Source organism: Juglans regia, chromosome 14, assembly GCF_001411555.2.
Source record: "Juglans regia cultivar Chandler chromosome 14, Walnut 2.0, whole genome shotgun sequence".
NCBI classification, from domain to species: Eukaryota; Viridiplantae; Streptophyta; class Magnoliopsida; order Fagales; family Juglandaceae; genus Juglans; species Juglans regia.
In genome coordinates, this window is record NC_049914.1 from 4,977,492 (window position 1) to 4,997,724 (window position 20,233).

A 20,233-nucleotide genomic window follows, 5' to 3' on the forward strand; every position below is an offset into this window, starting at 1 on the left:
TCCAATTTTTATAAGCCTAAACTAATTATCGTATGGTTAGTGAAATTTCCTACAAAAATATGAACATAATATAGCCATTTGTACAAAAATATGAACAGTAGCTAGTTAAAGATGAAGAAATTTTTGCACAACTTTGTTATTCATCATCCCGCACATCATACACCACACTTTTTAATTTTTAAAATTTAATTTTATTTATTTTTCTTAAATTTATTAAATTCTTCTACTCATTATCTATATATCACATATTTAGTAAGATTAAAAAAGTAATGTGTAGTATGTAGAAATGATGATAAGAACTTTTCAAAGCAAAAATACGAGGAACCAGAGTCCAATATCTGTACAAAAATTCTAGATATAAGTTTTATATTCTTGTATATTACTTAAAAATATATAATTTTATTTTTTTTATTTTTATATTTTATAAAATATAAAGATAAAAAAATAAAATTATATATTTTTTAAATTGTGTATAGAGCGTGAGACTTCACATAAGAGCACTCATATCTGTATGAGATATTATCTGATACAGAATAAATCCAGCAGTTCCAGAATATTATCAGATATCATCGAAGAGAATAAATCCAGAAGTTCCAGTCCGATCTTATCTGATACAGATCAATTAATGAAAGCACCAGAACCAATAAGATAAACTGGTCACTCGAGAGCCCGTATTGAGAGGTAACTATCAAACAGGAAGAAAGAGAAAAAGGTATATAAGAGGTACCGTATTTAAGCGTAATGTGAAACTGAAATAACAAAGATCAATTAGCACAACAAGAGAAAGATCGCTTGGATGAGCCAGAACCATTGACCAGGCTTACTCGATTCACCGACAATTCAGCCTTATATGACTCAGAATTCAGAACCTTTCTGCTGATATTGTTGTAAATCTCCCGGATAACAATCTCAAATGCAGTTTGGACATTAGTAGCATCAAGTGCAGATGTCTCCATAAAGAACAATCCTTCTGCTTCTGCTAGGCTTTTGCCCTCCTCCACACTTACCTCTCTTATATTCTCCAAATCACACTTGTTCCCAACCAACATTCTCCCCATTGTGGTATCACAATGAGCTGCATAAAATGGAATTAAAAGTTCACTTAGTTGGCCTTACTAAACATACAAGAGGAAGCTGACCTCCATATAATAAATCAAGGGTCGCATGCGGAAGAAAGAAACAAATGATAAATATAAAAGATTGCAAAAGAGTGGCATTGCAGAGAGAGATTGAAAGAGAGAGTCAGCACAAATACCAGAAGGGAACTATTGAAACGATGAAGACTTTTATTTGAAGGAAAAAGTACAAGTCCTATGCTAATTTTGTTGTGAACTGTTTTTAAATTCAACCAACCCTCACAATAAAATGATTTCTTTTTTTTTGATATCGGGGAACCTCTCCAAGGCAGGACCTTCGGACCCACTCCTACAGAGTAAACCCCGGTCCCGTCCCGTGCACCGCATGCTTGGAAGTTTTCAATACAATAAAATGAATATTGTGCCTATATGCCATTTAAATATGTAATGAAGCGAATCAGCCCCATTAGATTGGCATTCTGTGCCAAAATGTAACGAAACTTTTCAGGGAAGGCCATTGTTCACAGATAAGCAGGTCGAGGCATTATTTGAGGATGAAGCACCTAGCCTACACAACACAGTCTGTTAGCATATGTTAGCCATATTCCTACTGCCCTGCACAAGACGCCTAACAGAATGACTCTTGCATATATGAATGTGGTAACACACAGAAAGAGGGAATCAAAACGTGAGTCTGTCTTTCTGTGCCTAAACATCTATCCACAACGGATGAAGTTCAAATCTAAATACTTACCATTTCATATTCTGAACATGATTTTTTAAATGATACAAAAATACACACAATTGACCGATTGCGGTTTCCTCTATGGTTAAGAAGAATCAGGTTAATGGTTTATGGAGAGAGAAACCACCCGTGCAGTCACTTGAAAGAACGATGAAAAAAAAACTAACGATCAATTTGTTTTTCTTTTATTTGTAAGTAAACTGGCCAGCAATGAAGCAAATGAAATTCCAAATAATGTGTTTCTATTGCTTAAATACCGAAAAGGAACCCTCAACTTAGCATAGAAAATCAAGTAGCCATTGGTCAGTAATTTCTGTTTCCTTCGTCATGAAACTCAAGTGTAAACCTCTTCTTCCCTTTCTTTTTTCCTTTTAGCAAGGATGCAGAAAACAGTTGTACGAGAAAATCAATCAAGTACCCACTAAACTATTTGGTTCAACCGAGCTCCACCTTTAATTTCTAGAATCAAAAGAAAAAAAATCCATAACTTTTGATTCTTATTCTTCTTTCGCAATTTTTCATCATACCAACAAAATCATCAAGCACTATAGGAATTGCAGACTCAAAACTTTTGACATCCAATAGTATTCCCCACATTTTCTCCACAACTAAAATTAATCAATCACACACATAAATATAAGAACTTACTGCTGAGTTCATCGAGCCAGCGCTTGACACTGTCAAAGGTAGTCCTCCGACTAATATCGTAAACAATGAGCGCACCCACAGCGCCTCTGTAGTAAGCAGAGGTGACAGCCCTGAAACGTTCTTGGCCAGCAGTGTCCCAGATCTGGGCCTTGACTTCTTTGCCATCAATCTCCACCACCTGAGTCTGGAACTCCACGCCAATTGTGGCCTTGGAGTTGGTATCGAACTCGTTGCGAGCAAAGCGTGACAAGAGGTTGGACTTGCCTACCGCAGAGTCACCTACCAGCACTATCTTGAACAAATATTCCTCCCCCACCTCTTCCTCATGCCCCATATTTGCAATCTCTCTCTCTCTCTCTCTCTGCCCGTCTCGGTGCGTTGTGGGCTCGGGTATTTGTGGGTGTGTACGAGTTTTATGACGTGGGGAGTGGGGAGGCACGCATGTGAAGCGAGGTTGAAAACTTTGTCTTGGAGGGAACTGGAAGGTTCTTAATCGAAGAACGAAATGGAGACAGGCTGCGTAATTGCCGGGTTTTTCTTCACAACCTTCTTGTATGAATGGTTTTCTTTTTGCTGTTTAAAATGGGTTTTTGGCTTGCTTTAAGCATGCCGGCTGTGTTAGTGGCCCCTTAGTTGCATCCATACAAGGGTTGCCGTGAGAGAGAGAGAGTTGTCGTGAGAAATGAGTTACTATAGGGGAGAGAGCTGCTGCGCGTGGAGGAGATTGGTAGTGGCTGGGTTGATTGCCGACGTGAGGGGGACTCGCTGGTGGTGGCGGTGAGGCTGGGTGCCGCGTACAGCGGCGCAATTAGAGAGAAATGAGAAAAATCTATTTCGGTTGGGTTATCGCAGGGGAGAGAGAGGGCTGCGTGTGTGGGAGGTCGGTGGTGGCTGGGTTGGTCACTGGCGTGAGGGGGACTCGCCGGTGGTGGCGGTGTGGCTGGGGGGCCGCATACGGCAGTGCAACTAGAGAAATGGAAAAAATCCATTTCGGTTAGGTTACCACAGTGGAGAGAGAGGGCTATGCGTGGAGAAGATCAGTGGTGGCTGGGTTGGTTGCTGGTGTGAGGGGGACTCGCTGGTGGTGGCGGTGAGGCTTGTTGGTGCACGGCGATGCCGAGTTGGGCTGAAGGAGGATGGGGCGTGGGGGAAGAATCGGGCCATAGGAGAGAGAAAGAAAGTGAGGAAAAAAAATTACTATAATATTTATCACTATTATATATAAATAAAAATTAAAATCACTATAATATTTATCACTATTATATATAAAAATAAAATAAAATCATTAAAATATTTATCACATATTCTTTAAAGTGGATATCAAATATACTAATTTTTTTTAAAGATATTGTGTATATTTTACATACTTTAAAATTATATAAATAATTTCTCTTGTTAAAATTTAGATATAAAATTATAAGACTGTAATATTTATCACTATAATAAATAATTTCTCTTGTTAAAATTTATATATAAATAATTTCTTTTATGAAAACACTGATTTAAACTAATTTAAAATTTAAATAATTAAAATATAAATAACATATCATACATAAACTATCAAATTTAGTTTATAAAATACTAATATTCCATCATTAAATAAATGATAAAATTTTACTAAATATGTTTAAGAAATTAAAACTATATAAATAATTAGAATTTTAACATAATTTAAATATGATAATATTCTTAATTGACTAAATTAGATAAACGTGCGTGAGGAATGAGAGAGAGGGAGAAAGAAAAAGTGGGAGAAAATGTTAGTTTTTGGGTTTTAAATCCCAACCATTCATCTTAAATCTAACGGTAAAAGTTTAAATATTGATTTAAACTAACATAAAATATATAATTAAAATAGAAGTATTATATCATACACTTAAAATCAACTTTAATTTATAGAATACTAATTTTTTTATCATTAAATAAATGATGAAATTTTACTGAATATTTTTAAGAGAAAAAAACTATCTAATTAATTTAACTTTTTAATATAATTTAAATTTCATAATAAATGATGAACATAAATAAATAGTAATTTCATTTTTATGCATTAGATTTTTTTAATATTTGAAGTCACACTTTATTTTTTTCTTCAATTTGACAGATGTGACAAACATGCTTTGCACGTTTACCACTGTTAATATATATATGAAAAAATCTATCAATCATCTGATTAATTATTATTCCTTTACGTGGCATCTAATGATTGGATGATAAGTATAATAAATGATAAATAATATTAAATTATTTAATGTGACATTAGAGGATGGTAGGGGGATGATCACAAAAAAGACCATGTATTTTCCCCTCTCTCTCTCTCTACATAATGGTTTTTATGAAGTATATTACTATGTTAGGGTAGGATAGGTAGCTATGTTTAAAATTGATATAATGATTCCTTAATACTTTTTTTTCGTCTCTATTTTAAAATGTATGAATTTTATAATATCTATTAAACAGTAAATATTTAAAAGGTTAAATTTATGTTTTCTACAATTGGTATAAGAATTCTATAGGATCTCAAAGCCCTTAAAATTTGCATTAATTTCCCTTTGACACTTGGTATTTTCTATGAATGACTCTTGTTGCCCTCTCCATATACATGTAAGATTTGTAGAGGAATTTGGTTTTGGAGAAAACCACAAGGTCCTCTTTCGTAAATTTTTGTTTGTAAAATTGTCTCTTCATAATTAAAAATAATAATTGCATTTTGGGTCGTTGGGTGATAACATTCGGCAGCTCTAAAGGCGGCGTCGTCCGCTAACCCCGAGGACTACTTCTTGCGTGGAATCAGACGCACCGTTTGGATTAAATAAAACGGTGCGTTTCCATTCACTTTACAAAGCGATTTTTTTCTTTATCAAACAGTGCATTTCGTATCTCTCTCCCAGTGTACTAATTTCCTTCTCCCCTTCTACTTCTCCTTCACCTTCCATACGAAACCCATTGCATTTTCTGACGATTTCTAAGAAGAGGTCGTGCGTCATTTCTGAAAAGGGTTGCTTCAAGAGTTGCCGTGTCTTTCGGTTTCCAATGTTCCACGAGGAAAATTCCGTGCTCGACTGCTTTCCCATGTCTTTCAAATGACCACCGCCCCAACCCCAACGAAATAAAGGAAATGGAACGGACTCTTCTCAAAGATCAAAAGAGAGGGAACAACAGAGCTTTTTCGGTTTTTTTTTTTATTTCATTTTGTTAACGATCCTTGGGGCTGATATACAATCTACCGGTTCGAGAGAGTCCTAGGTAACTCACTACTCCATCTCAGTCTATTTCTTCAATGGGTTGCTGTGTTTGAGGATTTTTTTGTGCCTTTCATCTATCTTTTCCGTTTTCCTTCTCTGTTTATCTCAGTCCATTTCTACAAAATTTATCATCAATATATACAACTCAAATGAGGCGCCTAAGTTGTTTGATGAAAGGCTCGAACGAGGATTTTTTATGGATGTTTCAGTATATAATAGACCAAATAAAAGGATGGCCCTCTACTTACAGTGACTCCGTCCAAAATGACGATCTGAGAGAGAGAGAAAGAGTACTAGCCGACAGTGATTCTCAAATTTGAAAGAGAGGAAGAGATCTGAGAATTTTCTTCGAAGAAGACGTGCGTTGGTCTTCTTCTGCATGGGTACAGCTGAAAGAGACGTGCGTTGATTCTCAAAGCTGAACTTCTATCTTTTTTCTTTTTTCATTTCCTTGAGGAAATCGATGGGAAACTGGTGAAGATGATAACCTACAGAATGTGAAGACAAGGTTGAAGCAGTGGATTAGGTGATACTGCGTTGGTCGTCTTCTTCAATTCTTCGTCCTCCAGTTTTCTTTTTTCTTTTTTTTTTAAATATAAGTGCCACATCAGCGCGGTGCACAGGGCCTCCGCATCCGTACTCCTGTACGTAGCGGAACTGTTTTTCCCGGACCTGTTCGGCAGGAGAGTTGCTGTAGTCACGTACGATGAAATGGTTAGAACGACAGCGTTTACGTCCTGTTTGTGAAATTGGGGTGGGGATCGGATGAGCAGGCGCAGCTGGCTGCGTCTCTCTCAGCAGCTGAACCGTACTTCAGTCTTCAGATACTAACCTGATGATTCGTTGGAGGAGAATGCGAAACCCGCATTTTGCTGTGCGCGGACTACTCAGAAATATACAGGGTCCTTGTCACGGGCCCATGCTTACTCGCATATCTAACAATGAGTCTGTCCCTTCCTGTTCTTTTACCACAGGTTTGAGACCTAAGAGTTCTTATCGGGACACTGACTTATATTCATTAAACAAAAAGATCTCCCATTTGATCAGGACTGGTCGGATTTTTGAAGCGAGAGCCCTGTTTGATAGTACGAAGAACCGAAATACTGTTACATGGAATTCAATGATAAGTGGGTATGTTCAACGAAGAGAGATGGGTAAGGCACGTAAGCTGTTTAATGAATTGCCTGAAAGAGATATTGTGTCGTGGAATTTGATGATTTCAGGTTATATTTCATGTCGTGGAAGTGGGTATATTGAGGAGGGGAGGAAATTGTTTGATAACATGCCAGAGAGAGATTGCGTTTCATGGAACACGATGATCAGTGGGTATGCAAAGAATGGCAAGATGGATGAGGCGTTACGGCTTTTTACTAGTATGCCTAAGCGTAATGTCGTTTCTTGGAATGCTATGATTACTGGGTTTTTACGTAATGGTAATGTGGTGCGTGCTATTGAGTTTTTTGAGAGAATGCCAGAACGGGATGCAGCTTCCCTCAGTGCACTCATATCAGGTCTTATTCAGAATGATGAGTTGGATAAAGCTGCAAGAGTTCTTTTTGAGTTTGGTAATAAGGATGAAGCCAAAGAAGATTTAGTGCATGCATATAATACTTTGATTGCAGGCTATGGTCAGGTAGGAAGGGTTGAAGAAGCGCGACACCTTTTTGATCATATTCCATTTTATCATGAGCAAAGTAAAGAGGGTAATGTGACATTCAAGAGAAATTTGGTATCATGGAATTCTATGATTATGTGCCATGTGAAAGTGGGAGATATTGCTTCTGCCAGGGAACTTTTTGACCTAATGACAGAAAGGGATACTTTTTCCTGGAATACAATGATCTGTGGCTATGTCCATTCGTCTAATATGAAAGAGGCTTCAAATCTCTTTGGTAAAATGCCAAATCCTGATACCCTTTCATGGAATACAATGATATCGGGGTTCATGGAAATTGGCAGTTTAACCCTTGCTAATGACTTCTTCGAAAGGATGCCCCAGAGGAACCTGGTATCCTGGAACTCCATGATTGCAGGATATGAGAAAAATGAGGACTACAACGAAGCAGCTAAACTCTTCACTCAGATGCTACTTGAAGGGGAGAAACCTGATAGACACACTTTATCTTCAGTTCTCAGCGTGTGTACTGGGCTAGTGGATCTTCACCTAGGTATGCAGATCCATCAGCTGGTCACAAAGACAGTTATTCCAGATGTGCCAATATATAACTCTCTCATTACCATGTATTCAAGATGTGGGGCAATAAATCAGGCACGGACCATTTTTGGCAAGATGAAAATGCAGAAAGATGTAATCTCTTGGAATGCAATGATTGGTGGTTACGCATCTCATGGTTTTTCCAAAGAGGCTATTGAGCTCTTTGAAGTGATGAGGAGGCTTAAAGTGCGGCCTACATATATTACCTTTATCTCAGTTTTGCATGCATGTGCTCATGCAGGATTAGTTGAAGAAGGCCGGAAACAATTCAAATCCATGACTTGTGAATTTGATATTGAACCACGGGTTGAACATTTCGCTGCGCTTGTGGATATTGTGGGTCGGCATGGGCAGCTTGAGGAGGCCATGGATTTGATCAATACTATGCCATGTGAACCAGATACGGCTGTATGGGGTGCATTATTAAGTGCTTGTAGGGTGCATCAGAATGTAGAGTTGGCCCGAGTTGCTGCTGAAGCATTAATGAGACTTGAACCCAAAAGTTCAGCCCCATATGTGTTGCTATATAATATGTATGCTGATGTTGGACAGTGGGATGATGCAGCAGAAATTAGAATGTTGATGGAAAAGAATAATATCTTAAAGCAACCAGGGTATAGTTGGGTAGATTCAGTGGGGTAATGATAATCTCAGTGATCAAATGACCTGATTAATTGGATTCGATTCAGTGGGGTATTTTCCTTACAATGTATTTCAGTTCCCTCTTATCGAGAGAATACAAAATCAGCCTACAGGATTCAGTAAAATGGTTGTTTGTATAACCTGGACTTGCAAGAGAGAAAATTTAAATGAAAAGGTAGAGCAAGACCAACTTGAGTGTATCATCTGATGTTGGTCAGATTTAAACGTCTGTTCTGGCAGTTTTGTTTTGATGAATATTCACATATGAGCTGGGGCAGAGCAGTTGTAGCAGTTTTGGATGGGGCAAACCCTGTGAATATGGAGTATACATGTTGCAGCTGCTGATCTTTTATAGCTTTCAGGCTTGCAAATTCATCCCTTTGTTCACTCATAAGCATCACCAATGTGTCACCTCTATTGGATCCCCCAAAAGGAAAGGTATGTTATTATTGTAATCTCTGGTTAGCCCTAGTCTTTATGCTTTAAACTGCCACCAAAACGAGATAATAACTACTTATGAAATGAAGCTTCATGTGAGGTACAATATAGAAGTATGGATTTGATATACAAAATCCTTCTCTTGCTAGTCTATGCATTTGCAATGCAGAATCTGCAGATCCTTTAGGGAATTTTGCTACAGAGACACTAATGTTAGGAGAAATAGCCAACATCAGCAAATATAGATTGGTTGTTAGCTGAATTGGTTTCTGAAACAGCCTCTGACGGTTTTATTGCCCCTTCCTTTGTTAAGGGGAAAGACAGTTTTTGGCCTGGCTCAATGCAGAGGGGATGTGAGCCACACAGACTGCTCGAGTTGGATCCATGATGCAGCAAACCAGATATGGAATGGCTGTCCAAGTTGTTGCAAGAATAAGAGCTTAATTGGGGAAGTTGATACATCTTGGGTGTTTTCTACTACAATATTATAGATGCTGTAACAGATCCTGAAAACTTCCACAGAGAACTAGGAGCTCTGATTGATGAAATTAGAGCATGAGTTGTTGGGCCTAAGAATGAAGGGTTTGAGAGAGGTGACGCCAAGTTGTCTCCGTTTGTGACACTTTATGCATTGGCACAGTGCACAAGCCACCATTTTGGATATATTGTGCTCAGTGTTTGGCCATCACTGCTGGCAGTTTTGAAGAACATTGCAATAACCGGAAGGGGTGCCAAGTTATGTATAGAAGTTGTTATGTCCGATACAAGCTCTATCCTTTGTTCTTTCCACTTGTTTCAAACAATACTGGGGTTGATACTCTGATGGCTATAGTTTATCCATGAATATTTTAAGCCTATCTATCTATGTGATCCTGCACGACCCTTGGGGGCTCTAATTAAGTAGTTCAATATGTTTTTTTTTTTTTTTTGGGGTGATAAAATTCTGTTGTCTTGATTTCCCGTCTTTCTTGGTTTATTGTTCTATTATGTGGTCATTAGATGCTGCATTAAAAGGAATATGGGTATTTGCTATTGTAGAGCAAATAAATTTATGCTTCTAGAAAGTTTATAGGACTAACTATTGGTCTGAAAGTTTTAGAACAGATGAATATTAATTTATTTAAAGTCTTAAACCCTATACTCGTAGGATCCTTATACCATACAACGTTTTTGAATTCAATGTCCGTGACAATTACTTAATTTATCAGCACTGAAGAGCATCTATCTCCTAGATGCAATCATGCTTTCTCGGTTACGAAATGCTTCTTCAGAATTTGGAACAACACGTATCAAATATCAACAGCAGTGTTGCAGTAAGCAATCAAAAACAGTAAAAAACAATGTCAAACCAATGTACAGATTTTGTGGCAAATATAAGTACCTACAGACCAATCCTACAGGAATCTTACGTGACGAATCATAAGAATAAATGTTTAATCAAATCATTATGGAAATGATATTTATAGTCTTACGGTGTGTAAAAATATCTTTGAAAAAGTTGATGAATTTGGGGTCTACACGGAAAAAAAAAAAAAAATTTAATGGTGAACTTCAATATTTTTCAAAATGAATTCATGAAATTTGCATACTCTAAGACTGTATCTAGCATTACTCAATGAGGAGATGGGCTCGGAAAAGATATGTCTTCACAAAAAGTGTTGAATTATAATCAGAAAAAGACACATTTTCATATAAGGATAAATATATTTATCATCATTTTTACTGATCAAAAAAACTATTTATCATCATTTTTATCATCATCATTCTCAACATCTCTTGATATAACATTAAATGATAAGCATATAAGTAAAACATAATAAATAGTCTTCAATCATATAATAGTTTATTATGATATGATGAGAGGATGATGAGTAATATTACTCTTGTTCAAGTAATCAGTTGATAGATATATTTTTGAGATCCAAAAGTGTGAATTTAACGATGTGTCTGCCTAGAAGCTGTGCTCTTCGAAGAGAAGAAATCCAAGGATGGTAAACTTCTGCTCGAGTTTGCCGATGAAGAAGAGCACACTCCATGAAACTCTGATACTTCAGCTGCGACGAAGTCGTTCGTCTAATTCATACACAGAATATTGACAAATTCATTCAAGTTGGGCATCTTGTCAAAGTCATGCAAGGCCAGTCTCTACACCTATAGCTGTCAGCAAAACCATAATTACTTAAAAGACAGACAGCGCAAAGGAAGAAGACTGGAGATGAATTTGGATGGTCAAATGTCTTTGGTAGTTTTATTTTGTTTCTTTTGACCCTTAGCACAGAAGAATACAAGAGAGCAGTCATCAACCCTTAAAATGTCTTTGTGGGTTTGACACTAGATTGGCCTTCTTAATTAAATACTGATTGTTTATGCATTGGTATTATTAGGTAACGACATATTTTTGAATTTCAATGTCCAGATAGCTGATAAACCCTGTGGATGTTTTACTATAGAAATAATGCCATTTTCCAGCTCCTCTGGCACTTTGATGACACATATTCCCTTGACAGAAAACCTTATGGTCCTTGTCTATCCAACGGATAGACCATAGATCAATTCCCTTTTCCATTTGGCAGTATTGAATAATTCCCAAATTCTGAACTTCATCTAAGATGGTAGTGGTCAAACTAGTCAAGAATGTCTGCTGGGGAGTCCCCACATCCAGCCTAATAAGAAGAACCTCATGAACTGAAGCTTCACATGAGCTACAAAGGACAAAAATGAATTTGATATACAAAGTTCTTCTCTTACTAGCTCTATGCATTTGCAATGCAGAATCTGCAGATCCTTCAGGGGAATTCTGCAACAGAGACACTAACATTAGCAGAAATAGCCAAATGTCGGCAAATATAGATCGCTTGTTATCTGAATTGGTTTCCAAAACAGCCTCCAACGGTTTTATTGCCACTTCCTTTGGTAAAGGGAAAGACACAGTTTTCGGCCTGGCTCAATGCAGAGGGGATGTGAGCAGCACAGACTGCTCAAGCTGTATCCAAGATGCAGCAAATCAAATACGGAAACGTTGTCCAAACCAAGCCGACGCAAGACTTTGGTATGAGTATTGCTTTTTGCGTTACAACAATAAGAGCTTCATTGGAGAAGTCGATACATATTCTTTTAGTATAGTCTATTTCAATGTAGACAATGTAACAGACCCTGAAAATTTCAACAAAGAACTCGGAGCTCTAATGGATGAAATTAGAGCACGAGCTGTCGAGCCTAAGAATGAAGGGCTTGGGAAAGGTGACACCAAATTGTCACCGTTTGTGACACTTTATGCATTGGTTCAGTGCACAAGGGACCTTTCTCAGATAGACTGTGCTCAGTGTTTGGCCATTGCTGTTGCCAATTTCGAAACCTTTTGCGAAAACCAGAAGGGATGCCGAGTTCTATATAGTAGTTGTTATGTCCGATATGAGCTCTACCCATTTTTCTTTCCACTTGGTTCAAACAATACCATGGCTGATACTCTAATGGCCATAGTTCATCCATAAATAGTCTTAGCCTCTCTCTGTGACCCTGAGGGCTCTATTTTAGAGATTCTAAGTGAGAAGAGTTCTGAATTTATGGTCTTCATATCGGGTCTTTTCTAGTTTATTGTTCTGTTTCATGCTTGATTTTTTTGGCTGCAGTTCTATTATGTAGTGGACTTTCATGTACAATTTTCTCCATCTAAGTAGTCACTAGATGACAGAAGGACTATGGATATTAGCTACTCCGTACTCGCAAGCTAATGTTGTATGTGGAGCACACAGGCTTATACTTGCAGCTGCAGAAAGATTCAAGTCCCCAAAAGTGTCATCATGAAGTACAAAGAGGTGGTAGAAAGCATCTATCTCATAAAATACAATCATCATGTTGTATTCGTAACGAAATGCTTTTCAGAATTTGGAACAATACGGATATTCTTGAACGCTTATTGAAAGTGTAAGGCGTGAGAAAACAAATGAAGAACTGAGACACAAAAGGGAGAATATAATTCTTGATTTTTAGAAGTACTAGGCATTTGTCATGCCGCGGCTATGATAACTTGCACAAACACAGCTTTCTATGCAAGAATGTATTTGAGAATCCATTTCAAGCAACTTTAAGGCAAAAAAGAAAAGTGTAAACTCGAGGGATATTCCCTTTTTATTATAAATTTTTCCTGTACACATTTATGCATTTGATGAGATGATATGAGAATTCAATGGCAGAAAGATTAACTATAGTTTCACTGTATTAAATGCTAGGGCAGTTTGACGTAGAGAATCTTCACTTCTGAAGTGAATTTTCCACCTAAAACCGATTAGTTGTCGGCTTGGGCATAGCTTCTGGGAAAAGGGATAACATCTCTAGCATCACTCAACCCAGTGGTGAAGAGAATCATTTGGTCCAACCCAAGACTGAATCCAGAATGCTCAACTGTTCCATGCCTGCGAAGATCTAAGTACCACTCGTACTGCTCTCTTGGCAACCCCAATTCCTTTATTCTGTAAGCAGATACAGCGAAAAAAGAAGTTAATGTTAGCAGTTTGATGAGAAAACAGGTACAAGTTTGAGGCCATAAGACTGCATCGCCATAAATATTAGCAACACAAGTGTCCACAACAAGGATTCGCGTACTTTTGTTTTCAGTTCAGTGATACTTTCACTTCAGTTGTTTATTGATGTCATTTTGCAAAATAAATGTGACTTATACGCAACAAAACCATCCAAGTGCCGCCAGAAATTTTCTTATCCTGAATTTCTTGTTAGTTAGTCCATGGTACAAACAAAAGCATTCTGTGTGTATAAAGCACACAAAGAATTTGGATCATGGTAGCTGCCTTTGAAAATGGGGATTTCCAGCATTAAACCTCTTGATTTTAAAATCCATTGAACATGAATCTTGATTACTGTGAAGCCAAATGCAAATCCCATTTGATCAAGGGGAAGGTTCTACAACTTATCCATGGTATTAACTACCAAATACCCATAATTGTCCCATTTTAATTTATAGATACACATACAAGGGCCTCCAGCACAATAGCCAGGGATCGGGGCAAATTGAAGGTAAGTGTGCTCTTTAATTAGTGTTCTCAATATGAATAATTCTACTTAGTATTCCACACACCACACCTCTTTTAATTTTTTTTTTCCTTTTTCCCATGACAAATATGTGGTGTATGGATGATATGTAGAACAACTCAATTAGTTTAGTAGGAATAAAATAAAATTAAAAAAATTAAAATATGTATGGTGTATGGTGTATGGTGTATGGTGTGGGATGATGAGTAGCATAATGCCCTAAAAAATGGATAGGGATAAAAATTTCGTTACCTTGAACTTAACATATCCAAGCGCTCCTCATTTTGGCTACCCGAAATTAACGTTCTTGCCTGCAAAAAGGAAAATCATCCAGCTTTATGAGGAAACCTTACTGAAATACATTTCACCGTATAAAAAATACAAAAAAGCTCGACTAATACTGAGCCCACCTTTGGTACAACCAGATCAAATGCTGCAACAGTTTTTCCGTCATCATTCAAGCGTGCATAAAATGGCTTAACTTCTTTTGGATAATTGTATATCATTACAGGTTTCTTATGGATCACCTCTACCAAATAACTGTAATAGCATCATAATAAGAAGGTAAGTGCTTAAAATAGTCAGAGGCTTCAAACCTTTCAGACATGCATATCTGATCATTAGAAAAATAGGCAAACCTTAGATGCTCTGCTGTGAGAGCAGACCCCCACTTAAGTTCTATTTCAAACTTCTTATCTTCAACCTGGGAGGAAATGCCCAAAAACATTTATAAGGTGAATAACGTTCGAGGTGAAAAGGATCATCAAAATTATGTCCAAGGAACTTTAGTACAGTATATACCTTTCCTAAAACATCTACTGCTTCAGCATAGGAGATCTTTTCAACTTTACCGGATATCAATGACTGAAGTTGATCCATGCAGGTTTTGTCAATTCGTTTTGAAACAAATTTCATATCTTTGGGACAATTATCCAAAACCCATTTGCAGAGGAACTTGAAAAAGTCATCTGCACAGCTCATGGCATCCTAAAAATTCAGGAAATACCAACTGTCAGAAAAAAGTCCATCCATGTATGAGAAAGGAATATAAAACTGATAAAGAAAGGCATAGTCAATTTTTATTAGAAGATCTAGTGATGATATACTGTAAGTCTGGTAACTTCTTCATGCTCTAATTAAACAATTGATATTATCACAACAAGAGAGGTTTTTGAAAAAGAAAATCACCAAACTAGAGATTATTCTCTATGATATTGAAATTGGAGTATAAACAAGTTTTTGAAAGTTAGCATCTAGGTGTCATATTTGATAATCTTCAACAAAACTCATCAAATGACCCACCAGTTGGAATTTAATTTTTAAGAGTCACTGAGTGTAATATTAAAATTGTTTTTTATGTGAACACCTATTAACAATTCATGCATGCAGCATTAATAATACAATATGACTGAAAATATTTAATTAAGAAACAAATCACTTTGCTGTGAAACAGTGAGTTGGCCATGAAATGAATAAAATGAATAAATCAATATCAATATTGTTGCAAACTGTAAGGATAATTGTGCCAGTAAATTATTATGTTTTCTTCTGCAATTGAAAAGTCAGTTTTTAAAGAGACCAACCAATCTAAATGATTGGCAACAGAAATCAGTGCTTGGTAGTTGGTACTTGAATGAATTGCTTCTGCCCATCATCAAAAGATTACTGTCTCCTACTTTGGATTACATGAACAAATGGATTTTTTCTGTAATTCTCTCTCTTAGGATATTTGTTTCTACATTTTTATTCTATTATATTTGTTAAAGTTATTTGGAAACTTAGACTGGTTTGAGACTGCAGATAGGCAAAATACTATTGAAGTGTCAATTTTGCCCAACATCCTCATATATAAGTTTGAAGTGACTTAAACAGTATACCATCTTCAAGTTCGTCAAGAATAACATCCGAAGAGATGAGCATCCCTTTTATTAGGGGAACCATTGTGATCAGCTTTTATAAATGAAGGTAGAAAGAATAACTGGAATTTATCATGCTTCCAATTTCAATTTCACAGATCTAAAGCCATCTGGCAGTAAATCTAAAGGTCCTATGCTTCTATAAAAAGAAAATATATATTTCTAGTAAGGATGCACTCGATAAACTTTCAATAATGTTGCTTGATGTGATCTGCAAACTAGAATGGATATGAAAACTGACACCATGGTTAAAAGGTATGTCATGTGATAAAGAGGAACTCTTCAAAATGACGGAGAAAATAAGCCATACCTCTAACTGTGAAAATGCCATTTCAATCTCAATCACTGACCTCTCCGCAACATTTCCTGCACAATCCGCCCGAAATCTTGGTCCAACTGAGTAAACATTTCCAAGGGCACAAGCATAGCTCTCCAGGTGAAGGCGACCAGAAACAGTCAGATAAGTTTGGCAGGAGAAGAAATCTTCAGAAAAGTTTAATTTAACGGCCTTTAGTGACGTTTCTGGTTTTGATTTTTCTCTTGCTTCGAACTGTGATGCTAGTTCATTTGTTTTCCTTAAGTCTATAAGTGCGGCAGCCAGCGCTTCCTTATTGCTTCCACTCCTCTGTAGTTCCTCAACTAGCATAGTTTTCTCCTTTGCAGCAGACTTGATAACTTCAAGGCTAACACCTTCAGTTTCCATAACGGGCTTCTCTGTTTTATCTACTTTGCCAAGAAGGGTTGTAACCTGGAATTTTTCAGTGAATCCTTCACAATCTGTGGTCGTGATAACAGGAGCATGCATGTGAAGGAACCCTTGGTGTTGGAAGAATATGTGAGTTGCGAGAGTCAGAGCACTACTGATTCTTGTAACAGATGCCACCTATATGATGTGGAACGTAGTCAGAATGTTCGAAACTGCTAATAAGGCTAGAATTTGTTATGGTAAAACTAGCAAGCTGTATTTCTGAAAATCTTGCATGATACAAAGTTAGTTGTTTTTCCAATATGTTGCATAGAAATCATTCTAGAATTCCCTTCAAACATGTAGAACTAGTGGAAAAATATATCGGCAATGTATAATACAGCAAACTTATGGCATACTTCCCCCTAAATTATTTGATGTTGCTGTCAGTTGTCTATATTATGGTCCTGATGTCTGTACGTACCTGGATCCATATTGGTCAGACAATTTGTAAACACAAAATTACTACCCCACATAGTTGAAAGGATGAATAAACAAGTTAAAATTGGACTGGCTCTAAAACTTACCTGGTACTGCAGATGATAGCTTCTAAAAGACAATACCATGAGATATCCAGGAAGGAGTACAATAAATACAATAACATAGCAAAAGTATTTTCAATTTACCGTAGTTGTCCGAGGTCGAAACTGGGAATAATCCCTCGACCTTTCAAATGGTAACTTTTTCATTGATAACGGATACTTGTCATGTTCCACTGTCCCTATGTAAAGAATTTTCTCCGCTTTAAGCTCGATTACATGTTTTCCCTCTACTGATGGCTGCCCCAATAAACCTTCCACCAGTATAGAGGTTCCAATATGCAGGAGCTGGCTGAGGGGAACTATAGAAGAATCTACAACAACCTGAGAGATTTTAATTCCAGTCAGAGAGATTATACTATAATTTCTAAGAGCCGGTACCGTGATTCACAAGTCAAGTAAACTAAGCTTAATTCTAATTAGTTGGAAGCAGCTACATTTATAGTCTGCCACTTTGTCCTCTCTAGTGTAATGACTGCATTACGATAATCTGCCTTCAGCAAAGGACAGAATACTCAATCCCGCCAAAAACTTAAAAGAAAAAGGAAAGATTGGAACTTAATGCCTCAAAACAGTGGGTTTTAGAGCGTGGACGAGAAGTAAAGGACTTTTTGGTGTTTTCGGCCTGAGAGTCTGAGACCCTGGGTATGACTTTAGCTGAGAGTAATGTCGACACATCTTCTATTTTCCACACAGATGTAAGTGTATTGTTCTTCATTTATTACATGTACTGTCTTCAAATCACACCATGGGTTTAGACGCATGAAAAGTTCACAGGATTCATGAGTTCACCATAATAAAAAATTTAATCATTTCATATCGTTGGGTACTTATAAACAATTTCTCAGTTTTCTTGGAAAATCTTCAGTTTTCATCTACACATCTTTTAAGCAACAAAAAACAATTTTTTCTAAAATATACTTTTGTCTTTTTATTAGTCTCAATTTTTATAACCAAAAAAAGAAAAATCAACTAAAACCACTTTCACAAAATCCCAAATCAAACACGTCTCACAATAATATTGTTTCCAAACATATTTCCAGTGCATCTCACAACTTTCCTTTTAGAGCAGTGCTACTCTGTCGCCAAAAGGAGCCTGCTCCAAGTGACCGCCAAGCCAAAATCTCATTTTTGTTTGTTTTCAATTTTTTTATTCATATTTTTTTATTATTTTAAAATATTTTTAAAAAATATAAAAAAAAATTAATACACTAATAGTCAATTTTTTAACAATTAAATATTTTAAAAAAAAAGATAAAATATATGAAATGTTAAAATGAGAGGACACATTGAGCGGACATAGTAACATTATTCTTCCTATTAACCAAAAGACACATCTCAAAACCTTTTTCTTCCCATACATGTTTTCTTTCTACTTTGCACACCAATAAAAACACAACTCTACAAATTTTCTCAATAATTACAGAGTTCTAAAATATAAAAACTCATATTAAAAAAAGCCCTTAGAGTTCCGCTAGCAAAGAAAAGTAGATACGAACCCCCAAATTTCATATGAAACTAATTATAAGCATTCACAGTATCGTATCACAGCAAACGGGAAAAAACTTTTTTATATGTATACACTATCTTAGGAAAAGAGAACCAATTGAAGTTACGTACCTGAAGACTTGCAACACATGAACCATCACTAACTCGCAAGAAAGCAATCGAGGACGAGGAAGGGGGCTGGGGCTGGGGCGGGAGCGGGAGCGGGAGCGGGGGAAGGGGAGTGGTGATCAATGGCTTCGAATTTTCGCGAAGTTTGTAATTCCCATGACAACCTAAACCTTTCATAATCGACCGTAAAAAAGGTATCCGAGACTGAAGAATTTCCATACAGCTTGAATCTTTTGGCTCCGTTTCCCCAATCCCATCATCTGTCTTTTGCTGCGGCAGAGACGGAGGAGGTGGCGGCGGCAAAGACTCCTTCGTGACCTCCTTGGAAGCCTTCACCCACCCTCCTATCACAACTCTCACACCAACCAGTGCCAGTCCGCCATCACTACGTTCCAGTATAGTTTTCAAGACCACCCGGTTCGAGTACTTCGAACGAGTCACCCCCACCGGCATGGGATTCCCCGGTTGTTCCGTGGTCATTCTGAAGTGTAAAGAGAGAAAAACAAAGAAGCAGAAGAATACGGTCGGTAGGTTTCGGGAGCTGAGGTTTGTGTGTTGGATGAGACATGGTTGATGGTGATATAGAGGAGAGGCTGGATGCTTTGCTTGGGCAGTGATGCCGAGGAGGGAGAGATTGAGGGAGAAGGAAAGGGATAGTTTCCCAGTTTTGGTTTCTGCAACGTAGGAAGAGAGACGGAGAGATTGGTGGAAGGCAAATATTGGTTTGGTATTCTTCGAAGGTTGGGCATTCGCGGCAGTTCCAACTCCAAAAGTCAAAAGTGTTATGATTAACAAAAAAATCTACTCAACCTCCTACTATTCACAACACTCCACATTATTTTTAATTTTTATTATTTTTTTCTTTTATTAAATATTTATTATATAAATAATAAATAAAAAATTTGAAATAATTTAAAAAGAATAAACTCAAAAAAAAAATTAAAAAATATATTAAAAATTTAAAAAATTTAAAAAAGTGTAAAGTGTGGAGTGTGGTGGAGGTTGTGTAGTAAAGCTCTATGATTAATCAAAGTACTTTTCCGGACGTTGCCTAGGCTGCATTGCCCCATTATTTTTATTATTTATTTATTAATTTAACGTGCAATAGAAGATTATATAGTAGCGTACAATGAAGGACGAATGAAATTTATTTTCTTAAAGAATTATTGAGTTCATTTTATTCCTTAGGAAACACTTGAAGATAGCTCGAATACGTATAATAAAAATATTAATATATATTATATCTGTCAAATTAATTATTATTAAATATTGATTTAACTATTTAGCACGTTAACAATATTGTGGCATATATGAATGTTACTTTAGAATGCTAACTCGAGTATAGTTTTCTAATACATGCA

The 20,233-nt window shown here is 36.8% G+C and overlaps 4 protein-coding genes and 1 pseudogene across 5 annotated transcripts; 3 read left to right on the forward strand and 2 right to left on the reverse strand.

The window, feature by feature from the left end:
• Positions 1 to 538: 538 nt before the first annotated feature.
• Positions 539 to 2,967, reverse strand: LOC109008497 (ras-related protein RABA5b-like). The gene is made up of 2 exons (XM_018988599.2): positions 2,470 to 2,967; positions 539 to 1,075 (listed from the first exon to the last, which is right to left on the reverse strand). Exons 1-2 carry the CDS (start codon positions 2,801 to 2,803, stop codon positions 765 to 767), a joined length of 645 nt encoding a protein of 214 aa, XP_018844144.1. The 5' UTR covers positions 2,804 to 2,967; the 3' UTR covers positions 539 to 764.
• Positions 2,968 to 5,386: 2,419 nt separating this feature from the next.
• On the forward strand, positions 5,387 to 9,912 carry LOC109020287 (pentatricopeptide repeat-containing protein At1g62260, mitochondrial). 2 transcript variants are annotated; one of them, XR_004798358.1, is made up of 2 exons: positions 5,387 to 9,009; positions 9,323 to 9,912. XR_004798358.1 is itself a non-coding variant. In XM_035685518.1 (2 exons), exon 2 carries the CDS (start codon positions 6,550 to 6,552, stop codon positions 8,569 to 8,571), a length of 2,022 nt encoding a protein of 673 aa, XP_035541411.1. In that variant the 5' UTR covers positions 5,387 to 5,715; positions 5,824 to 6,549; the 3' UTR covers positions 8,572 to 9,912. The 2 variants fall into 2 exon arrangements, 1 of the variants encoding a protein (XP_035541411.1); XM_035685518.1 differs by having other exon boundaries at positions 5,387 to 5,715; positions 5,824 to 9,912.
• Positions 8,696 to 9,912, forward strand: LOC118344516 (annotated as a pseudogene).
• A 1,798-nt stretch (positions 9,913 to 11,710) lies between these two features.
• LOC109020273 (cysteine-rich repeat secretory protein 55-like) lies at positions 11,711 to 13,126 on the forward strand. Its single transcript, XM_019002698.2, has one exon. The coding sequence runs from the start codon at positions 11,727 to 11,729 to the stop codon at positions 12,498 to 12,500; it is 774 nt and encodes a 257-aa protein (XP_018858243.1). The 5' UTR covers positions 11,711 to 11,726; the 3' UTR covers positions 12,501 to 13,126.
• A 9-nt stretch (positions 13,127 to 13,135) lies between these two features.
• Positions 13,136 to 19,621, reverse strand: LOC109021941 (asparagine--tRNA ligase, cytoplasmic 2-like). Its single transcript, XM_035684969.1, has 8 exons — positions 18,876 to 19,621; positions 17,343 to 17,579; positions 16,282 to 16,854; positions 14,857 to 15,042; positions 14,694 to 14,758; positions 14,466 to 14,595; positions 14,308 to 14,366; positions 13,136 to 13,478 (listed from the first exon to the last, which is right to left on the reverse strand). The coding sequence occupies exons 1-8, from the start codon at positions 19,350 to 19,352 to the stop codon at positions 13,295 to 13,297; spliced, it is 1,911 nt and encodes a 636-aa protein (XP_035540862.1). The 5' UTR covers positions 19,353 to 19,621; the 3' UTR covers positions 13,136 to 13,294.
• Positions 19,622 to 20,233: the final 612 nt, after the last annotated feature.

What these genes read in the sequence shown, in the direction of transcription:
- LOC109020273 (XM_019002698.2), top strand. Translation starts at nt 11,727, where the DNA reads ATGAATTTGATATACAAAGTTCTTCTCTTACTAGCTCTATGCATTTGC.
- LOC109021941 (XM_035684969.1), bottom strand. Translation starts at nt 19,352, where the DNA reads ATGACCACGGAACAACCGGGGAATCCCATGCCGGTGGGGGTGACTCGT. An exon ending in CATGTGTTGCAAGTCTTCAG is followed by an intron (nt 17,580 to 18,875) that starts GTACGTAACTTC and finishes AAAATCTCTCAG; the next exon opens with GTTGTTGTAGATTCTTCTAT. An exon ending in TTGATCTGGTTGTACCAAAG is followed by an intron (nt 14,367 to 14,465) that starts GTGGGCTCAGTA and finishes TCCTTTTTGCAG; the next exon opens with GCAAGAACGTTAATTTCGGG.
- LOC109020287 (XM_035685518.1), top strand. Translation starts at nt 6,550, where the DNA reads ATGATTCGTTGGAGGAGAATGCGAAACCCGCATTTTGCTGTGCGCGGA.
- LOC109008497 (XM_018988599.2), bottom strand. Translation starts at nt 2,803, where the DNA reads ATGGGGCATGAGGAAGAGGTGGGGGAGGAATATTTGTTCAAGATAGTG. An exon ending in CTGGCTCGATGAACTCAGCA is followed by an intron (nt 1,076 to 2,469) that starts GTAAGTTCTTAT and finishes CATTTTATGCAG; the next exon opens with CTCATTGTGATACCACAATG.